We start from the raw sequence: 22,624 nt of genomic DNA, 5'->3' as shown, positions 1-22,624 counted from the left end.
TTGCTTGGATTCAACTCCTAGCTCTGTGACATTGGGCAAGTTCCTTTACCTCTCTGTGCTGTGGTTGTCTCATCTATAAAATGGAGCAAATAATAGATCTTACCGTATATGGTAGTTGGGAAGATTAACTAAAAATACACAGAGTTCTTCTAATAGTGCCTACCACATAGTAAGCATTCAAAAAATATTGGCTGTTTTAATTATCAGTAGCCTTTATAAATGAGGCTCTCATGACAGTTTACCATTGAGGAGTCTTATCTCTGCTCTCAGGAGGCTGACATCAGTAAGGAATGCTGCCAGGTGATGGTGCAATTCTGTCAACAGTCTGACTCTCTGCGGTGTGTATAGGGTGGACGGAGCACTTAGAGACCACTCACCACTCTTTACAGAGCGGACAGCTCTAGGCCAGCAATCACTGAGTCAGTGACGAATTCTGTTTGGAGCCTGTCTATAGATTATTAAGAAAATGTAACTACAGGATATTAACGTGGGGCTTCCCTGGTGGCACAGTGGTTGACAATCTGCCTGCCAATGCAGGGGACACAGGTTCAAGCTCTGGTCTGGGAAGATCCCACATGCCGCGGAGCAACTGGGCCCGTGAGCCACGATTACTGAGCCTGCGTGTCTGGAGCCTGTGCTCCGCAACAAGAGAGGCCGCGATAGTGAGAGGCCCACGCACCGCGATGAAGAGTGGCCCCCACTCGCCGCAACTAGAGAAAGCCCTCGCACAGAAACGAAGACCCAACACAGCCAAAAATAAATAAATAAAAATTAAAAAAAAAATTAACATGTAGTCTGTTTAATATATCTGGTTTAATTTATCAACTACATTTCATAGTATAACTCTGTTCTGACTTAACCCTTCACTGAAAACTGCTCTCAGCCTGAAGGTAAGTAGTAATAGTTGTCACTAATTGGCTTCATTTCATGATTGGACCTCCACTAGTTGAGTGAGTTTAGGTGCGCCGTATGCTTCCTTGGACAAATTCTCCCCATTGAGATATGTTCTCTTCCCCGTCTAGCTCTTCTGATAGAATCTAAGAAACTACCTGATGGTAGCTGTCCTTAATTAGTATTTCTTTAGCCAGACAAAGCGAGCTCAGAATTGTTTTCTCTGCAGTCAGAGCGGCTGACCTGGCCCCTCTGCCCATCACAGGAGACAGGAGCCTGGATGAGCGCAGGAGAACCGCCTGCGGCGCTTCACTCCGTGCATCCGGTGCAGCTTGCCTGCTGTCCCCAAGCCCCCTCTGGCCCCTGCCGTCACTTTGCCTTGCTCCTGGCCGTCCCCTCGCTGGCCGGCCTCCCGTCCACGGTCAGACCCCCGGGGCCCTTTCTCCTCCACTCTGTGGCTGGACTTCCGCTGCCAACAGCTCGAGAGTTCAGCAGCCCTGGGGCCGCTCTCTTGCCCCTTTGCTTTGCTTCCCACTCCGCGGGCACCGGCCCCCTGAATTCTGGCTGCAGGCACAGAGTTCCTGGAGCCCCTCAGTAATTGCCCCTCTCTGTCACAGAAGGTACTGGAACCCTCGGGTGGTTGCCCGGTTACTTGTCTGCAGTTCTCGGTCCTGCCAGGAGGTTCTCTGCTGGAGGATCATATAGTTAGTAAGAACCATCCCTGCCTTCTCCAGTGAGGAGTGCCAAAGCTCACCTTTTCTGGAGAAACGCAAACCCTGGCTAAGGAGTGCTGGCGTGGGCTTTAAGGACAGTTAAGCTGTGCTTTAACTCAGAGCTGGAGTGGCTTCCAGGATGAAGTCCTGCATGCGGGCGCCCTGAACGGGCTGGGCCACGGCTCTTTTCAGGCGAGGTTTCCCTGCTCAGCCTGCCCCGAGCCGGGGGGCTGCCTGCATCCTCTTACACAGCGGGCGCCTGGGCTCTGTGTAGGTTCTTCAGAAGAGTCATTCCTAGATTGTATTTGGTGATTTGAGTTCAGTTTAAATGTTAAAATAAATCTAAATCCATAAAAAGTACTTTGCCCACAGAAGTGTAAGTTTTACAGCTGTGAGGTTGTGGCTATACTCACCTATTAATAACTCAGGGAAATGTTTATGCTGTTATGTATATTGTTTATGCTGTTGTGTATATATATTTTTTTAATTAATTTATTTTTGGCTGCATTGGGTCTTCGTTGCTGTGCACGGGCTTTCTCTAGTTGCGGCGAGCGGGGGCTACTCCTCGTTGCGGTGCGCAGGCTTCTCATGGCGGTGGCTTCTCTTGTTGCGGAACACGGGCTCTAGGCGCGTGGGCTTCAGTAGTTGTAGCACGTGGGCTCAGTAGTTGTGGCTCGCAAGCTCTAGAGCGCAGGCTCAGTAGCTGTGGCGCACAGGCCCAGCTGCTCCACGGCATGTGGGATCTTCCTGGACCAGGGCTTGAACCTGTGTCCCCTGCATTGGCAGGCGGATTCTCAACCACTGCGTCACCAGGGCAGTGGTGTGGTGTACTCTTAGAACCGCAGAGTAGGGAAATCGAAGAATAGAACGCAGATCAGTTCCCCAGAAAGACCGTGCTTCCAGCTTACCTGGTCAGCCCAGGTCCACGCCTGCCGTCCTTAGAAGCTAGCAGCTGCCTGGGCTTCGTCACCGTGAAAACGCCCCCATTTAGGGTTAGAATTGGTTTTCGGTATTTGTGATGTTTCTAAATGGGCTAGTAAATGACGGAAACACTAAAGAAGTCACTTTTATAATTTTTATAAATTTTAGGAGAATAGTTACTTACTTTATATTTCTACTTTGGCAGGAAGATGAAACAGTAGTGGTGAAGAGGAAAGTAGGATATTTAACTGGCTTTACGTTTCCTAATTTGGGTCCCACCTAAACATCCTTACACATTTCTAATTTCTTACACAGAGAAACTTTTGCACTGCTTGCCCATGTAGTGGTTTCTTGACTTGAATTAGAAAGAAGGCAGCCTCGGTCTCCAGAAGGCACTGATACTTTTACGAGCTAGTGGTGGGCGTCAGTGAACTTTGGGGCCTTGCTGTGGGGATGGTCTTGAGGGTTCTGGGGAGGTGCCGTTGCACTGCTGCCTGATGCTGCCGCCTTGCTTCCCCCCAGGTTTCCATCTGCCGCAGCAGCCAGCCCCTGTCTGGCTTCAGTGCCCGGTGCCTGGAGGACGAGCAGATGCTCCAGGCCATCAGGAAGGCCAGCCCGGGAAGCGACTTCATTTACGTCGTGGACACTCGGCCTAAAGTAGGTGTCACCACGCTGATGTCGTCTTTGCCGCTCTGAGTCATGGAATGCGAGATGAGGCCATGCTCCCTGACCCGCTCAGGGAGCCCCATCTGCAGGGGGGCTGTTTCCCTTTGCACAGCCGTGCGTAGCTGCCCTGCTCAGCTGCCTTCTGGGGCCCCGGAGCTCCTGGAGGGCCTGACGTCAGCAGGTACTTTGGATATTTCCCCTGCTCTGAGCATTGTGCTTGGTACATAGCGCACACGATGAAAGTGTGGTTTCATGTTGGAGATGACTCTCCTAAATATACCAAATTATTTTTTTGGTTTGTTTATAAAAGGACCTTTCCTTCTCTGTGGAATTCCTACAGTTCAGTTTTTGTGAGATATTCACCTCTTCTACTGCAAATTCCACTTGTAGTGCTCTGTAGCTATGACTTGGAAAGATTTGCAAAATGTAATTGTTAAGTAAAAAAAGAAAAGTCACAAATTAATATGTATACTACTGTGTCTACGGAAAAAAACAAACTATAGTTAGGTAAAAATGTAAAATAGAAATTAAAATAGAAAATTAAAATAGAAAAAGATCTGGAAGGATAAACACTAACCTATTAAAATTGCATGGAGAAGGTGGGGAGGCTTGGGGGAGGTAGAGAACTTTCTACTTACCTCGTTTGAAAATATTATTTTATAATTACGCAGGTATTCATATATTAATTTTATAATTTAATAGAACAACCAACAGGAAATAATCTAGTTATCAACGGGTGGACCAAGTCCATCTTACGCTTACCACCCACTCAGCTTGATATGTTCTTGACACTAGTCAGGGTTAGGTCAAGTATGATTTGTAATTTCACTCCTTAGACCCATTTCTTTGTAAACCAGCCAACACATGGAGTCCTCAGAGGGACATGCCATTGAATACATGGAAACAAAATCACCTACAGGGACTGGAGTATATGGGACAACATGAGGTGACAGAGAGAAATGGCCTTGATTCAACGTATTTGGCACAGGAATTCCTTGCCAGTTATGAAAATATACCTGGGCCTGTGACTGTGAGAGAGAGCTGCATGCTGTTTCTCCACGTGGGTGTGGAACAGGTCCAGGATATACCACGAAGCAGCAAGAGTGAGCTACAGGAGATCTGTAGTATGCCATGTATGGAATAATAGTTAAATTATACAAATTATACGCTGTTCTATAGTTTTTCATTGAAAAAAATTTGAGGGTATGTGTAGTAAACTGTTAGCAGTGGCTTTTCTTGTGAGGTGAGAGGAGGATTTTAAGAAACCTTTATTTTGTAAATTACAGTGTGAAAGAATTTTTAATCATAAAAAGGTTGAAAGAACATAAGGACTTCAAAATGTTACACATAAAAGTTACCATGTGACCCGGTAATTCCACTCCTAATTTAAGAAAAATGAAAACATATGTCCACACAGAAACTTCTAAGTGAATATTCATTGTTAATAATAGCCCCAAAGTAGAAACAACCAAATTCCATCAGCTGAGAATGGATTAATAAAATATGGTATATCCATTCCCTGGAATATTTGTTGGCTATTATTACTAAAGGAATGAAGTACTGATAAGTGCTACAACGTGGATGAACCTTGAAAGTGTTAGGCTAAGTGAAAGAAGTAAGTCACAGAGGATCACATATTGTATGATTCCATTTATATGAATGTCTCTATGACAAATCCGTAGAGACATCAGGCAGGGTGGTGGTTGCCTAGGGCTAGGGGAATGGGAGGAAATGGGAGGCGACACCTGAGGGGTAGAGGGTTTCTTTTTGGGGTGATTAAAATGTTCTAAAAATAGATTGTGGTGACGTGGTATATTCACAGTTCTGTGACTATACCAAACACCATTGAATTGTATACTTTACATGGATAGATTGTATGGCATGTGAATTCTATGTCAAAGAAGCTATCTAAAAAAAAAAGAACATAAAGACATAGAGGGCTTCCCTGGTGGCGCAGTGGTTGAGAATCTGCCTGCTAATGCAGGGGACACGGGTTCGAGCCCTGGTCTGGGAAGATCCCACATGCCACGGAGCAGCTGGGCCCGTGAGCCACAACTACTGAGCCTGCGTGTCTGGAGCCTGTGCCCCGCAACGGGAGGGGCCGCGATAGTGAAAGGCCCGCGCACCGCGATGAAGAGTGGTCCCCGCACCGCGATGAAGAGTGGCCCCCACTTGCCGTAACCAGAGAAAGCCCTCGCACGAACCGAAGACCCAACACAGCCAAAAAAAAAAAAAGACATAGAAACATTAGAACAGGAAGGAGGAAATATGACCAACGGCCCAAGTCACTTCAAAGTCTACACTGAAGTTAGGAGTGGGTAATTACAGACAGGGTCTATACTCGTGGCCGATAAGAGAAATCGTGGAAACTGGATACTATCCGTTGTGTAGCCACTCAGACCCTGGCAATTTCGCTGCTTCTCTGAGCCCCATTTCATTAAATATTGTGATTCACGGTCTCGATCACTAAGTTTGATGTCTTCCTAGTGTAAGATCACTCACATCACTGCCCTCAGAACAGTTCCTTCCTCTCTAACGGGAGGGTAGCTGTGGGATGGCCGTGGAGGGGTGGGCAGTGAGGATGAGTTACTCTCAGATGCCAGCTCAGCAGACCAACCTTGCCGGCCAAGGACAAAACATGTTGCAGCTGGATCACATTCTAGTAGATGACAGGTAAAGGATTCCCTTGCTTTTGGACAGATTTTCAAAGCACAGCAGGGAAGAGCTTCAGACTGGGAAAGAAATAGCTTCTCTGCTTGAAGGTTTTCACTCGAAAGATGCCATGCTCTGACTTTTACTGCTCTCTTTCGATTTGTGCTTTCTCTCTGCTTCATCCTTCTCGCATTGACTCTTTCCCTCCCGTCATTGTGCCTTTTGCGTCAGGACAGTGGAGCTGCTCTGAATTTCCTAACGGTCAGAGACAACTTAATGAATGCCTGTCTTAGACACACGTACTGAAGACGAGATAAGAAAAGGACGGGAAAACAAGGCCTTTAAAGTGAATTGGGGTGCCCTTCTCCGATTCCATTTTCCTAGATTTAAATAGAGGCAGACAGGTTCGCCTGCTGCTTTAAGGGCCAACGACCCAAGCGTGTACTACGCTATGCAAACCTTCCGGGAAATGTGGCAGCTGTTGAGCCAGGCATAGTCCAGATGTAAAATAAATTAATCCAGAGGATTTGACGTGAAGGGTATATTTAGCACTGAGTGCGTTTGCTCTTGGCGATAAGAAGTTGGATGCTGATCCCTTAAAGAAAATTGGTGTCTCATACAAGTCGTGCCCTCTTCCTATTTCCCCAGGCACACACACCTTCACAGGAGTCTTCACCCGTTTGCTTAGAGCTCTCATTCTTTAAAAGATCACGTCTGTCGATTTTTATTCCTCGGTAGCCAGGAGACCAGGTCCATGTTTGCTGTGGGTGGTGGACAGACAGACGGGCCCTGGCCAGGTTTGCTCACAGGTTTACTGAAAAGGAAAAAGGCTAGAAGTCATTCTTGTCCTTGGAGCAAGGCTCGCCCCAGATGCTGACTGTTCCGATGAAAGCTTCTGCATTGCTTGTTGATATTAAAATCTCAGGAGGCAAAGGCAGTGAGGGCCTCAGCATGAACTGAGTATCTGTTAAGAAAAAACATACCCTCGAGGTCATATGTTGCTGCTAGAATTTGGTGCATTAAGAAGATAGGAGATCATGTTGATGCCATAGTTGTTGGATTTTAAAATGATATCGAACTCCTTCTATCTCAGCCTCGCTCATGGCTTTAACATTACTTTGTTCCAGGACTTTGCTGAGCTTGTAAAAATGCCAGGCACATTCCCATTCAATTCTTATAATACTCCTGCAAATTAGGAGCTGTTCTTTTCTTTTTATGGGTAAGGTCTCAGATTGAGAGAGGTTCAGTCATGCGTCCAAGGTCAAGCCGTTCAAATCTAGGCTTATCTGGCGCCCGAGCCCACGCTACTTCTGTTTGATCACGGTCTGTGGACAGTGATATCCAGGGAAGTCTTTGGGTCCACCGTCAGGTTCCACAGGGTTCCCCCTTCCGAGCACATCTGCAGTGAGGCTGGAGACTCGGAGCTGAAGGACCAACCACAGGCTCGTACACGCTCAGGCCGGGGCAAGAGGCGTGAGCCGGGCTCTGACGCCGGCGGCCTGGGAGGGGTGCTGGGCTGTGGAGGGAAGGGGCGAGCAGGCCGGCCAGGGGCTCAGCTAACGCCCGGCCCCTTGTCCTGGCTCCTTCTCCAAAGACAGCTTTGTGGTGAAATGGCCTCTGATTTCACCTTGTGAGCCATTCTTTAGCTGTGAAACAGGAGGTCATGTTGGAAGTTTTTCTGTGTCTCTGGAATCAGTAAGTAGGTGGTTTCCTCTCACTGAATCCTGTGAGGAGGGGATCTGGGAGTATCTGTTGCAGAGATCGGGGTGCGTGACAGAGGGGCAGCTAGGAGGTCACTTCCGCGTGGGACGTGTGGCCGACTAGTTCCACTGTGGCAGTGAGCAGGGGAAGGGGAAGTGGAGCGACCGTGGCGTTTAGTGGCAGTGGGGCATCTGCTCTCCCTTTTTGGCAGGACAGGGATGGAGGGGGGACCTGTGGGTCCAGGGGACACTGAGAAAGAAAGTTGTACGTGAGCCGTCTTGCGGAGGCCCAGCTCCCACCCCCCAGCTGGAGGTTCCCAGCTGCAGCTGACTGTGGGGTACGTGCTGGGGAGGGAAGCCGGGGGCCTCGGAACAGGCTCAAGCCAAGGTGGGTCTCCATGTCAGCGAGCTGTGTGCCTCCTCCTCCCAGGAGCCCACAGACTTGCCCCAGGATTTGGACACTTAATGCCAGAGAGGGCAGCGCTGGTCAGCAAGTGTTAACCGGAAAAGTAGTGACGACCAATGGAGAGAGAACAGCAGTCTCGTCCAGCTTTACATAGAGATATCTACCTCCTCTTTTATCCCCCTCTCTCCCTCCCCCTCCCCATATAAAGATAGAGCTAGAAGAAAGAGGAAAAGGAAGGTACCAAAGCAGACCCCTCACCAGTCCAAACGGCCTCTAATAAGAGAAGGAGAAAATTCTGCATCGTATATGGGGTTGGGATTTTCAGTTGAGCTGGACGGTGATTTCCTTTCTGATTGTATTCCAAAAGTTATTAATTCTTCCTTCGGGGGTAGGAAAGGAGGATTTTGATTAGCACAGTTGTAGACAGTAGTTGCAAGAAGTAAAATCATCTCTTATTTTCATGTTTATATCACAAGATAAGATTCTTCATTTCACCAGATACAGATGCAGGGAGAGAAAAGGACCATTAATTGACACTGCAGGCTAGACCATGGTCCAGTCCTCCTGCCAAGATCAACTTCAATTCTCATTTTCCAGCCACGTCAGATCAGGTCCTGTCATTCAGGTACAGAATGTGCTCTGCTGAAATAGACTCAGAGACTGAGATGGTGACCAGGCTGACCTTTAACTTGATATGCAGATTATGGTTGACTGAGTTTCCATGATTTTGATGTGTTTGATTGATGATTTAAGACTGGGGGGGAAAGAATCTGATTCAGTTCTTTTTTTAACATTCTTGGCCTGTTTGCCTCTCAATCTCACTCTGTTACGCATTTATTTGGTCGGTCAGCCCGTCAGTAAATCTTCACTGAGTGCCTGCTCTGTGCAAGCTTGATGCATAGGGTTCTGGCCATAAATGAGATCAGCCACCTTCCTGCGGAGCTCACGTCCTCTGCCCCACTCCAGTGGATCTTCTCTGTCATGGATACTAAGTCTCAAATGTTTCAATTAAGCCTGCTCGGAAGCCTTCAGTGGCTCTCTACTGCCACAGATAAAGTTAGAACTTCTTAATTTAGCTTGTGTGTAGGGGACCCTGATAATTTCTAGCCTCCTTTCTTGCTGCTGCCGCCAGACTTGAACCTTCCGCTGTGCTCGCACTGGTTGATTCACTGATACCCACCTGCTTCTTTGATTTGGTCCCCTACCTCTTCCCTTTCTCATCGCTTCATCTGGGATGCCCTCCCCCTTTCTCTCCATGCTTCCTGGTTATTAAAGCCCATCTCAAGTCCTCCCATCATGAAACGTTACCCCTGATGCCCTAGGCCACGTGGGGCTGTTCCAAATTCTAACTACTGCCACCGCCTCTACCAGGCTCTCAGCTCCTGCCCAGTCCTGGTGGGTATTATCTGTCGTTATTTGGTGCTGTGTGCTTGCACTTCCACACTTGATGATAAGCTTGTGGTGGCTGGAATCACTTCTTATTCACGTTTTTATTCCATTCAGTGCCTGGCACACAGTAGGTGTTCGTTAAGTGTTTGTTGAGAGTGAGTGAGTTTTTTTGTTTCACTTATGAGCTTCTTTGCACCCAAAGATGCTGAGATGATCAAATAGCAGAGTGACCTTGGATTAGAAAACAGGGCACTTTTTCCAGTACCACTTTTCAGTTGTCTGTTGTGTTCTTTAAGCATAGGTTGAAACTGGAATGCAGTTACCTCCATTGTTTTATCTGTTTGAGAATTTTTTTTTTTAAATTAGACTTTCTATTTTGAGATAATTGTAGATTCACATGCAGTTGTAGGAAATAATACAGAAGGATGCCTTGTACATTTTACCCACTTTCCCCCAGTGATAACATCTTGCAAAGCTGTGTACAGTATTGCAACCAGGATATTGACATTGATAAAATCCACCAATCTTGTACCGATTTTCCCAGTTTTACTGTAGTCGTGTATGTGTGTGTGTGTGTGTGTGTGTGTGTGTGTGTTTAGCTCTGTAAAGTCTTATCACATATGTATGTTTGTATATCCAGTACCACAGTCCAGATACAGAACAATTACATCACCACAAATAACCACTAATCTGTTCTCCACCTCTGAAGTTTGTCATTTCAAGAACGTTCTGTAATTGAAAACATGTAGTATGTGACCTTTTGAGGTTGTTTTTTTTTTTCACTATTTGAGAACTTTTGGGAGCTGAAATGAACAGCTTGTTTCTTGCCTGTGAAATGGAGTTCTCAGCCTAAGGGACAGGGCACCAAACTAGACTTAGTGTTTTATTTATGTAAGAGATACTCTATCTGAATGAATATACATATAGGTCCAAGATAGCTTCTGAATTTTTTTATTAATTATGAAACTGTATTTCCTGCTTTGAAGGGTCAGCTGGTGCCCCATTATCCTGACAGGGCCTGTAAAATGTGTGGAAACCTTGAGGAAGTACACTTTGGATGGTGGATTAAATACTGCCACCTCCTGTTCATCATGAGAAGTACCGTTGACTTTTAAGAGGCCATCTTTTGTGGCTCCTTTGCTTTTAAAGACCATCGATGAATTCTCCCAGGTCATAGGTAATCAACTACTAAAAACTGTGAACATAGGGTCCTAATTATAGATTAAAGTAATAATAGTGTTCTGGTTTTTATTCACTGCACTGTTTAAAAAGAGTATGGTATGTGGTGAGAAGGCTTAACTCGAATTATTCAAGATACAGAATAAACATAAGGTTCATGTAACATAAAGATACTTACACGTATCCTATTAACCATTTTATTTATGAAGCTTGTAAAGAATAAGCCAGCAACTTCGGAAAATAATTATACAAACCAGTGATATTTTTATAATAGTATGTTTCAAAAGAACAATGTCTATAGGTAATTTTAGAAAAATTTTCCTCGTAAAATATTTTTAACATTTAAAGCGTGAACATCAGTTGTCTTAAAAATAACACTATTTTTATATTTTTTTCTTTATTGAGACCAAACCCTTTATCCTTCTCATAGCATGCCTGGGAGAAAAAGGGGACGATCTTTTCGTAAATGGGAAACAGGGTAGTGGGGCGCGCCCCAGCTGATGTCACGTGAGCTGAATCACGGAGCAGGAAAGTGAGGGGCCTGCCATATGTTTTTCTTCTGTTACTTAAGTTACAAACCCACTATATCTGGTTTGTAGCAAAGCCTGGAGGAGCATCTGGAGTAGTATTGGTAGCCGCTCCCCACACGTGCCACCTCTGTCTGTCTGCTGCAACAGCTGCTAAATTGGTATAGCCTTCCATTCATTTCTGTTCTGCTTAACCCAGCATGCATAAACGTAAATGCATGTCTGTAGGTCGGCTTGTTTTACAAAAAATGGGAGAATCGTATGAATATTATTCTGGAGCTTACTCTTTTCACTTCACATGTCATGGCCCAGTATCTCCTCTCTTCTCCCCTCCCTCCCCTCTCCTCTTTTTTTTCTTTCCCTCCTCCCTCCCTCCCCTCGCAATATCTAGACATCTATATATCTGTCTATCTCTATCTCTGTGTCTCTACTTGAGCCTATTAGAAGTCCAGGGTATGAATATACCATAATTCATCCAATCATGGCCCTATGGAGATATTCATAGGTTTTCTGTTTTTTTACTCTCAACTATTATTAAAAAAAAAAAGAAGATTGCAGTAAACATCCTTGGACGTCTGTCTTTATGTGCTGGTATTTTAATAGTGTCAGAGTCTCACACATAGGAAATCTGGGTCAAAAAATATGTATGCTTTTAACTTAACTTGGCTTTTTTAAGCTTAGATTTTTGAAAAGTATGACTGTCCCCCGAGTGCTGCATTGTGGTCCTAAAAACTGGTATTTTTTTGGTGGTGAGTGCTCTGCCTGGGCCAGCCTTCCTGCCCTTTGTGGGCAGAGGAAGAGAACGGTCAGTGAGTGTTGACGTCTAGGATGCGATGACCCGCTTAGCTGAACAGCAAGAATGGAGTGTTCACAATAATACATTCATTCTAGAAATCTGTGTGTCTCTCAGCTAAGGCAGGACTTGTCCCCTTCTTGATTTTAGTTACACAGGAATAAGGCAGAAGTTTGCATATCATAAATTTCTTCTTCAAAGTCCATTACCATTTAACCCAGTTTGCACTAGGAACCGTGACTTTTTATATATGAAATTATGATAATGAATGTGGTAGAAGAAAATCCTCTCTGGAGATTTAAATAGGGTGGCCGGAGGAAATGTCTCTGGAGGCTTAACACCTGCTTGCCCTCTCTCTGTTTTGTTCAGCGATTCCTGCTCAAGGTTGAATTGGGTACCTGAGGGATTCTTGTAGGCAGATTAGAATGACATAACTATTCCTATACGTTGATGTGTTTATTGGCATTCTAATACTGGAAGATATAATAATTTAACTTACAGAGCTTTATGTTGCCAACTGTATCTGCTGATATTCTTCTGCCAACCTAAGGCTGTCATGTTTGGTATTAAATTGGGGCGACTTGGCTCTGTACAGAATCCCACATTGGATTTGGCATCCCTGACAGGGAACGTCTCCAAAAGGGCTTATCTATAGGATGCTTCCAGCTCAGAAAATGTTCCCACATCAACAAACTGATGTTGTTGAATTGTAAGCTCAGCACGAGTGTCTGTAGCTACCTAACCCAGCACAATGTTCCCGGGATTTAAAGCATGTTTCTGCGCATCATGTTGCGTGTTCTTATGGAGAGCCGTGAAGTGTTGTGATTGTTTCATGACTATCACTGGTGACTGTTCTGTTTTGCTGCCCACTGCAGCTTAATGCGATGGCAAATCGTGCTGCAGGGAAAGGCTATGAGAACGAAGACAATTATTCCAATATCAAGTTCCAGTTTATCGGGATAGAGAACATCCACGTCATGAGGAACAGTCTGCAAAAAATGCTGGAAGGTAAACCATTTCCTTATGCACAGCATTTAAAAAATGCAGTTAAATGTGTTAATGCCAAGATGGAGTAAGATGGTGTCTTGATGTGAAAATTGTGCTTTACTGTGATGTTGTTTGCAGGGGTGGGATCATTTGGGAAGAATATCAAAATGCAGGGACTCTTGAAACATTTAACAGCTATTCTCTTCTTTTTGTGTGTCATCGTGGAGTGGTTTTGTCACGTGGTGTTGGCTGCCAGGCTCTCTCCGGTGGCACCTAACACCGAAGATAAAAGTGCACGGGGATAGTTTTTCTTTCTCTCTCATAATAGTAGTTTGACCCATATTCAGGACCATTTGGAGATGAAGCAGTCCTACATCGAAAGCAGCCGCCAGCTGCTCACGTGTGGACATGAGGTTCATAAGCTGAATCCGAGCGGCTGAATGGCCATTAGGAGGATGTTGGGGGGTCCTGGTTCTCCCTTCCATCAGCAGCAAGTGCCGCAGTACGGCCAGGCTTCGGTACTCACAGGGAGAGGAAGTCGCAGAGCCGGGTTATGCAACATAGAGGAGTTATTCATGTGGCTACACCAGCTGTAAATGAACTGCCAGAAATCGTATATTCCAAGCAAAACCAGCTTCGTTTCCTGCTTACGCTCTTGCGCTTGTCAAGGCCCAAGGAGCAGTCTGTTGTCAGGTCCACCGCTTCTCCCTCCTGTGGGAGCCGAAGAGAAAGAGCGTGCATAACCCAGGGCTTCGTGCCTCTGGGCCAGGGGAGGCTGTAAATGCTGGGCTCGCGCTTCGGGGGGGAAGCCCTGGGGAGGCGGCGCTGTGTGCCAGGGAAGCGGGCGGTCCGGTCTGCACGGAAATGCGGGGTCTGTAGTGAAGAGGGACAAAGAAAGGGCTGAATTCCCTTTTTCTCGGGATACACGTTTGCTCTCAGTAACTCGTGCAGTTCAGTGCTTAATCAGAGCAGGATGTAATGAGAAGCTAGCGGTGGGGCTGCAGGGACTTGAGTGTCACAGACAAGCCTGATTTCCATTCTCCTTCCTGGATTCCTGGGGTCATCTCAGTCATTATGAGACCTTGAACACGTCATGTACCTTCTTTGGGGCTCTGTTACCTGCTATAAATGGAGAGGATTGGACTAATAATGTCTGTGGACCCATCCAGCCCTGACAGTCTGCAAGTCCACACTTTGATGCCCCTGATTGCAAATAGTTTAAAATTGAGGGTTTGAATGGTTAGACGAAACCTCTTCCTGCATCTTAAAAAAAAAAAAATAACGGCCCCAGAGCTATCTATCTCCATCTTACCTCCACGTGAAATTTGCCATGTCTCAGGTGACAGGAGCATGCCTTGGGCATTGAACTTCGTAAACTTTGGGAGATTATCATGGGCGGTGTGGTTCTCCCTGTTATAAGCTGTGCTTTTCACACAATGAAAAACTGGACTAGCTTGGTACTGTAATTGAACGGGTAGTCTAGTTTTAGTGTGAAGAGTGTTCATTATCAGGATCATTAAAAACATTTGTATGCTTTATATTTTTCATTTAGTAATTTCATAAGCTGACTTTTGAGAATCTATATTTTCTTCTATGCAGAAGGTGGCCCCCAGGAGTGCTTGTAACATGGCGATTTGGCTTTTGTTTTAAAATGAGCATTTACTTGGTTTCTTATTAGGAACCATGTCTCCTGCCCTCATACCTTTGGTCTGACTCGCTATTTCTAAAGGACCAGCGAACTGACCGAGTTCCGGAGGGAGGGCAGCCCGTGTTTCATAAGGGATCATGGTTCTTCTGCATCACTTTTTCAGCTCTGTGTCAGTGCAGTAAGCAAGGACAACTTTCTGGATGCCTTTCAGGGGACTTGACCAATGTTTGACTATCTGTTCTTACCAAGTAAATTATAAACTGCTCGTGGAAGCTCAGCTGATGAACTGATGCAATCAGACCCACCTTTTGAGGCTTTTATCCTTCAAACAGCTGTCTTGGCATCAAAGAGATCGGAAGGTTTGTACTGCTGGTCACTTGGTAGGAAGCGGAATAATGCATTTCCTTCATGATTATTATTTTTTTTCAAAATTTCTCTTATCAGGGATATTGATATTATCAGGATAGATTCTGAATAACAGAAATGAAAAATTGTTTGCATTCTGGCCCGAAATAGCCCTGTCTGTGAGCAAGAGCTGCAGGGTATTTCATCAGAAACTGAAATCTAGGACCAAGTTCACATCCGATGTAGGTCCTTTTATGGAGCTGATTGATTGCATGTTAACTTTGGTTTCTAAGTTCTAAACCAAACTATTTTGTGACATTCGCACCTCCCAGTGAGATAATAATGAAGCCTTTCAGTTATGTAGCAATTGTGTGATTTATTAAGTGCTTTCCACAGAGCCTTTCCTCTTGATCATATAAATAATGGCTTTTCCCTCAAATAATAAAAGGATGCCTTATATTTTCTTTCTTTTGTTGTTGTTGAAACAGGCAGTAGAAGAACCTGGAATAGGCTCTTTCCGTGGCTGAGGAAATTGTTATCAGATGTGGAAATAAAAACCTCCTAGGGCATCCTTGATTTGGGGGGAGGAAATCAGTGATAGGGAGGGAGAGAGGGGCACATGGAATTACCTCACATCCGGGCTTTGAAATTGAGCCGCACTATCGCGCCGCTTCGTAAATAAATACCTGTTTTCAAGGTAGGCGGGTGTTTATGGGAAAGACATGATGGCAGTGACACCTTCCTGTTTTTCAGTCAACATGTTCCACCTTTTGTATGTTGCCCAGAAAATTGACCTTTCTCCCCACCACTAGTTTCGGCGTGCCTGGATTCTATATGAATCTTAGATTAATATTGTTGGCCACAGTGTAGTTCTGTATAACTGACCCCTCATTCATTGATTTGTGCATTTAACTAAAAACAGAGCACCTGCTACGTGCCAGGCTTCCTCAGTATTTTTACTTAAATGATTCACGAATGGGCAGACCTTGAAGATATCGCAGGTTCGGTTCCAGACCACCTCAGTAAAATGAATATCGCTATAAAGTGAGTCATACGGATTTTTTGGTTTCCCAGGGCATGTGAAAGTTATGTTTACCCTATCCTGTAGTCTATGCCGTGTGCAATAGCATTAATATCTAAAAAAGCAATGTATGTACCTTAATTTAAAAATATTTTATTGCTTAAAAGATGTAACCATCATCTGAGCTTTCAGAGAGTTGTAATCTTTTCACTGGTGGAGGGTTTGAAATATTTCGAGAATTACCAAAATGTGATACAGAGGTATGACGCGAGCAAATGCTGTTGGGAGAATGGTGCCGATAGACTTGCTTGATGCAGGGTTGCCACAGACCTTCAACCTATAAAAAACACAATATCTGTGAAGTACAGTAAAATGAGGTCTGCCTGTATTTGATTTCACAGCAATAGTGTGCTGTACGTAATATTATCTGCACTTTATAGATGAAGAAAGTGTCTCAGTGAAGTTAGGCAACTCAATCTAAGATAATTCTTTAAAGAAAAATAAGTTGAAATAAATAAACATAGAAAAACATTTAAACTTGCTCTGATAATTAAAGAAATGTAGTTAAAACCTCAAAGTACCATTTTTCTCTTAAAAATTTTTTTAATTTAAATAAAATTGAATTTATTTAAATATTTAAATTTAAATACATTAAAATATTCAATACTGAAAAGAATGTGGTAAAACTAGTACTTTAAATATTTCTAGTATCATTGAAATTGGCAAGAGATACCTAATATATTTTGTTCTGAGATACATATTTTTACCAGATTAATTCCCCTTAGGGACTAATCCAAAATATGGTTTAAAAAAAGAAAGACATATAATACCTGTTTTGATATTAGTGTTTTATTTATAATAATAGAATTTTGGAAGCCTCAGGAATGTTCAACAATAGTAGACTGACTAAACACTCTACCTTTTGATAGAAAATTTTGCATCCATTAAAAATGATAAATGTGAAAAATATATTACTAACATGGGAGAACATGTATAATGTAAGTGAAAAATTCAGGTTGTAAAATTGTATACATACTCTGATTTGCTATACAGTAAACCATATTTATGAAGAACTTCCAGAATGATAATTGGATTAGAATGAGAGGACGATGGGTGAATTTTTTCTTTTTCCTTCTTTATTTACAAAATTGTCTATGGTTGGTATGTTACATGGAACACAAACGATACACACTTATCAGGTCACAGTTTCTGAGAGTCACGAGTCTGGGCATTTCTCATGTGTCAATGGGAAGCCAGGAACCCTCTGCCCAGGATCTTACAAGGCTGCAGTCAAGGTGCTAGCTGGACTGTGTCCTCATCTGGAAACCTGGATGGGGCAGAACCTGCTTCCAGGCTGATGCAGGTTATTGGCTGCATTCAGCTGAGGGCCCTGAGCGCTGTCAGCTGGCGGTCACCCTTAGGTCCTAGAGTTCTCTGCCATGTTGGACCTCCACATAAGCTGTTCACAACACGACAGGTTATTCTTCAAGACCAGTAGGAGCGCCTCTCTCCAGTTACAAAGTCCGGTGTATTACATTTTTAATTAAAAAGTTTTTAAAGACATACCCTTCTTGGTATCACATAACAAAGCAAGAATTGAGCCTAGTACTTTCCATCATTTCACCGTGATCCTCGTTGATCTGTGGTTCTTTTATTGGACAGGCTCACAGATAACCACCCACATGGTAATGATGATATAACATTTATGGGGTGATTATTATGTACTGGACACTTAATTTTTTAAATATACTTATTTTTTGGCTGCGTTGGGTGTTCGTTGCTGCACGCAGGCTTTCTCTAGTTGCGGCGAGCGGGGGCTACTCTTTGTTGCGGTGCACGGGCTTCTCATTGAAGTGGCTTCTCTTGTTGCAGAGCACAGGCTCTAGGCACACGGGCTTTAGTAGTTGCGGCACGTGGGCTCAGTAGTTGTGGCTCATGTGCTCTAGAGCACAGGCTCGGTAGTTGTGGTGCACGGGCTTAGTTGCTCCGTGGCATGTGGGATCTTCCTGGGCCAGGGCTTGAACCTGTGTCCCCTGCATAGGCAGGCGGATTCTTAACCACTGTGCCACCAGGGAAGTCCCAGACACCATACTCGTAACCACTTTGCTTTACAGTCTCTCTAGGTGGTGGCTTGGGTAGAAAGTGCCCTGGCCTGAGTGTCTGAAGATCTGGGTTTGGGTTCTTGCCTTAGTCTCTGAGTAAACGTGAACAAACCTCATTTCCTGTATTTGTAAAACAATGTAAGCAATATATCATTGCTGTCTAACTCACAGATTTGTTAAAAAAGATTCCTTGCAAACTGTAAAGTGCTTTCCAGTATAAGGTGCATTATGCTTTTTCTTGGGAAGCAGTACTGTAGTTTAAAGTAAGCACTGCGTAAAATGGACAAGCTAATGGGCTGTAGATTAATTCAGGCAGCTAGGCAGGTATTTGATAGATCCCCTGCTTTCTTATGGGTGGCTTTTCTTAATTTTTTTCTTCAAGAGACGTGGAGTAAGCACAATTTCAGAGGCATGGAAGTGCTTGCCTTGTGATACGGTCTGTGTCCACTCAGCACAAGTTCATCGAAAATAATTTAATAAACCCCATGCCGGGCCCGGTGGATGTTTTCTCAGCAAGTTGTCTGACAGAGATACAGACCTCAGCCTGACAGATGATCAAATGGAAGCAGGTCCAGAGCACAGGAACAAAGGCCCGGTGCCCATTCAGCAGTTTGGACAATGCTGTAGTGAAGGGCTGTTTGTAAGATTCAACTGAAAAGATTGGAATCTTTTTAGCAGGCCCCAAGTGGTAACCACTTTTATCGTTTCCCCTAGAATTGGGGACAGTGATGATGGAGAAAGTTTTGTGGTAAAGTCAGGTGGCCCCAGGGATACGTGACTTGTGCTTGTGTGTGAAGGTTGTGAGGCCCGATTGTTCAGAACCTTTGTTGGGTGTAGCAGCGACAGGTGAAAGCAGAGAACTTCGAGTGTGTTGTGGGGGGCACCACGGCCGTGGGTACTGTGCTCGTGTGACGACTCCCTGCTCTGGCGTCCCTGCCTGGTGCTCGCGGGTGCACCAGGGTCTAGAAGGGGACAGTCCCTAACACACCCGGCTCCGAGGTTCCCACGAAGTATTTTTCTCTGCTCAGAGGTAAGGTTGTAACTCTCAGTCCCGGTGTCCTTTTTATTTGATGCTTTCTTCCTCACCTCGTTACTTTATGTGGTGATGGCTACGTAAGCCTGGAAGAAATGGAAGAGGTCAACCCTTTATAGTCACATTTAAGTTTTTCATTTCAAAGTGAGTATTTCCTGTAACATGGCCTACAAGTTTATGCTATGAAGTTCTACCAGCTATGAGCTAATGAAAAGCTATAAAGGTTGATCTTTTTTCGGTTCTCGATCTTCTGACTTTCCCTATTATTAATTGCCTGAGATTACTAACCTATTAGACGAGACAGCCAATAAGACCTGGCTGAAAAATCTGGTCACCCTCCCTCAAAATTTAGCAATGTGGCATGGGTTTCCACACAGAAAACCTACTTTCCCATTAAAGTGAACTGCATAGCTCCACCCAGCGGAAAGGTTTTTTAATAAGTGTTCTGCTAGAGCAACAGGTCTCTTCGTCAGGCTCCACTAGTTATCAATCCGTGGTCACTTGGAAGAAAGAAATGCATCAAGGGTGTGTACCTGGCTCTCTCTGTGTTGTAAGAGGATGTAAAATGTGGCTGGATGGTGTCGCCCGACCTAGACTGAGATCTAATGCTCTAAGCACTGAGGCAGAGAGGAAAGAGCGTGAGCTTTAGGGCATACGTGTTGTGGCCGGGACTCCAGCTCAGTTATTTGCTGGCCGAGTAACCATGGATGACTTAGTAAACTCTTTAAGCCACACTTGCTAATCTGAAAATTGGGAGTAAATATATGCTGTATGGTAGATAACGAATGTAGAGGAAATCACTAGGAGCTGCATAGTTATTTCAGACAATCATTTGTACATCAGACAGTTGTTGAGAGTTTTCTATACGCTGGGCATTGCATAGAAAAAAAGCTTCATTTATTAATACAAAGTGATGTTACTGATTTTGATGTAGGGCAGAAAATCATGGCGGGAAGAGAAGATGTTGCTTTCTCAGAAGTGATCTTCCTGAGGGCTGTCCTTGGGTAGATCAGATGGTTGAATGTTTTAATTGGATGTCAAAGCCAAAGACTTCATCTCTGGGTGATTTTAGCAAAGGAGAGGACAAGAGAAAACAAAGATTTAATGGGAGAAGAATGGCTATTTTTTATCCTAATTATGCTGTATCTTGATGTTCCTTGGGACAATTCAAAGATCGAAAAATTTCACCCTCAGAATTATTGTTTTCATTTTATTCATCATGACAGCTAGCTTTTGGATAACTAGGACATTTACAAAAGGAGCACTTATAGAAGAACGTGTCTCCCATAAAACTAAAGATAGACATGACTCATATTAGCCACAAGGCGAGCAGTTTTTCCGTAAGGCTGCAGGTGGGATGGGGCAGTTCAGCGTCTGCTTGCCAGTGACAATGTGGCCTCAGATTCGATGGGTGCATTGGTCCTGCAGCTTTGCTCAGCCGGTGTGATGAGCGTGGAATGCTTTTCCACCAGTTACGTCCCCAGCTACGTGTACTGCTTATTTCACCACTTCTGTTATTTGCTGCCAACATCTTAATCTCAGATGGTTTTCGGCCTTCTCTCCAGCATTTACCACTGATATCTTACATCCACCCCGACTTCACAGGCTCTCAGCACCCCTTCCTTCTCGCAGACTAGACTTCTCTATTTTCATCTGCCTTACGTTTCCTATTTAGACTTGCTCATTCCTTAAGCCCTGTCTTTGGTTGAGTTCCTGTTCACTGAGAGAAAATGACCAAATCCCAAGCCTTATATATGGTAAATGTAACATAAATGGGCATATGTATTTTAAAATTTATTTGTGGCAAATTGTGTCTTTAGACACAAAATTCATATGCAAAGCTAATAAATGCTAATAGGGCATTCTTTTGTGAACCAGCTGCTTGATTTTCTTTAGGTCAATGGTAATTAGTATTACTGGAATGTGTGTGTGTATACATGCATTTACACACACATACATGTTTATTATAGCTCGACACAGACACATACTCATGCCCACGTATGTCTGCATATACTATTATCTATGCTGCTAACGCAAGCGGTGCTAGCACAGGTGTGCAGAATTTAGGCTGGATCGCAACTTACCACTTTCTATTAGCATCGAATTCTTTAGAGGAGGACAACGCTATTCAAAAATGGCTTTCTTGGCATTGTTAATTGTGTGGAGATTCCAGGAAATAGCATCCTAAACAAAGCTGGAATCTTATTGGTGTCCAGTAATATACAGAGAAGCTAATACACAGATCTCTCCAATTAATGGAAAGGCCTCTATAAAGAGGGTCCATGTCAGTTGGCAGGGGTGGGGAGGAGAGCACCACTGACATTAATAGGCCGAGTACACTTCACTGCAGAGTTGATTCTGTCACCAGGGTGGGCTGTAAGTAAAAAAGGGAGACGACAGGGCAGGCTTTACCAAACACTTCTGTTGTACAGGCCATAATTAAGTCATCTTTGAATGGTATCACCTGCTGGGATGTCCAGTTGAGGGAGATTACCATCATTTTGCTAGTTCTTTGAAGGCCGTTTCCTTGGGCTTGGGTTTTTGACTCCAAAATGGGAAGGAGACAAATCAAACATTAGGAGAGCTCAGGTATGTGTCTGGCTGGTAAGTAAGGGAGGGCCATGTACCTTCCAACTTTAGATCTTAGACACAAGGAAGACCAACCCCACAGGGTTCAGGTGGAGACTCTGCACCCTCACTGATCCCCACCCAGTCACTGTGTAGGAAGAAATGAGCTTGGTGTAGGAAATAGCTAAGGAAGATCATGGAAGGTTCATTTTCCTCCAAGTAAATTTCCTATTTCCTCAGGTGCCATAATTATCGATCTTTTTTTAAGTGTTGTTTTTATGTGTTTGTGGGATATAGTTGCCCTGTTATGTAAAACAAATGTCACTAGACCCAGGCACTAAACTCCAGGTTAGTATAATAAGTCTGGTTCTCTGTGATCTGTGGCTGACGCCTCTGAGGTCAGCTGGAATGAACTTTGTTCAGCAAAATGGTGTGTAAATATTGGTTCAGCTTTGGCAACAAGGGTGAACCGATCAGTATTTCTGCCTTATCCTGAGTTTATCCAAACAAACCCATCAGTTTTATATTTAAAAATCCAGGCGCTAATTCTTGGAGTCTCAAGTGTACCCCCATCTGTCCACGTGTATTAATCACCTGTGGGCTGACGGCTCTTAACCATCGCCGCTCAGCATGTGAGGGGAAACACTCTCTCAGCCGCTCCCTTGCGTGAAACCTCGGGAGGCTACTTTATTGAATGTACCCAGTTTTAACGTTCCCGAAAGCAGATGTGTTAAACAAGGAGCCATCCTCCGTGTGGAAGGAGAGGAGCTGACCTGGGAGAGATGCGGCAGCTGGTCCCCTGGGCCGTGAGCCAGTGACGAGGGTGGCCTGGGCATCCTCTCCACAGCACCTTTTAGGGCCTTGCTCTGTGAGCTGGCCGGTCCCCTCTTGCCACTGGCACAGGCCACCTCCCAGTTAGCTGGACAGCCTGGCGTCTTTATTTTTAAACTTGCTGTCATTTCCACACCTGGTGGGAAGAGACGGCAAAAGGGATCATTTGTTCTTGGACTGAGCTTCAGAGCTTGGATGCCAAGATATCCCTGTAGCTCCCTGGACTTTTTGAAACGAAGGAGGATGCCAGCT

The 22,624-nt window shown here is 44.5% G+C and overlaps 1 protein-coding gene across 2 annotated transcripts in view; it reads left to right on the top strand.

The window, feature by feature from the left end:
- Positions 1–22,624, top strand: part of MTMR7 (myotubularin related protein 7) — a 95,420-nt gene that overhangs the window by 59,773 nt on the left and 13,023 nt on the right. For both annotated transcript variants that reach the window (XM_007174021.3, XM_007174022.2), the window contains 2 exons: positions 3,048–3,182; positions 12,713–12,845. In XM_007174021.3, the coding sequence (XP_007174083.1) occupies positions 3,048–3,182; positions 12,713–12,845 (268 nt within the window). The remainder of the gene's footprint in view (positions 1–3,047; positions 3,183–12,712; positions 12,846–22,624) is intronic.

Source organism: Balaenoptera acutorostrata, chromosome 21, assembly GCF_949987535.1.
Source record: "Balaenoptera acutorostrata chromosome 21, mBalAcu1.1, whole genome shotgun sequence".
NCBI classification, from domain to species: Eukaryota; Metazoa; Chordata; class Mammalia; order Artiodactyla; family Balaenopteridae; genus Balaenoptera; species Balaenoptera acutorostrata.
This window is presented reverse-complemented; position numbering and strand designations above follow the sequence as displayed.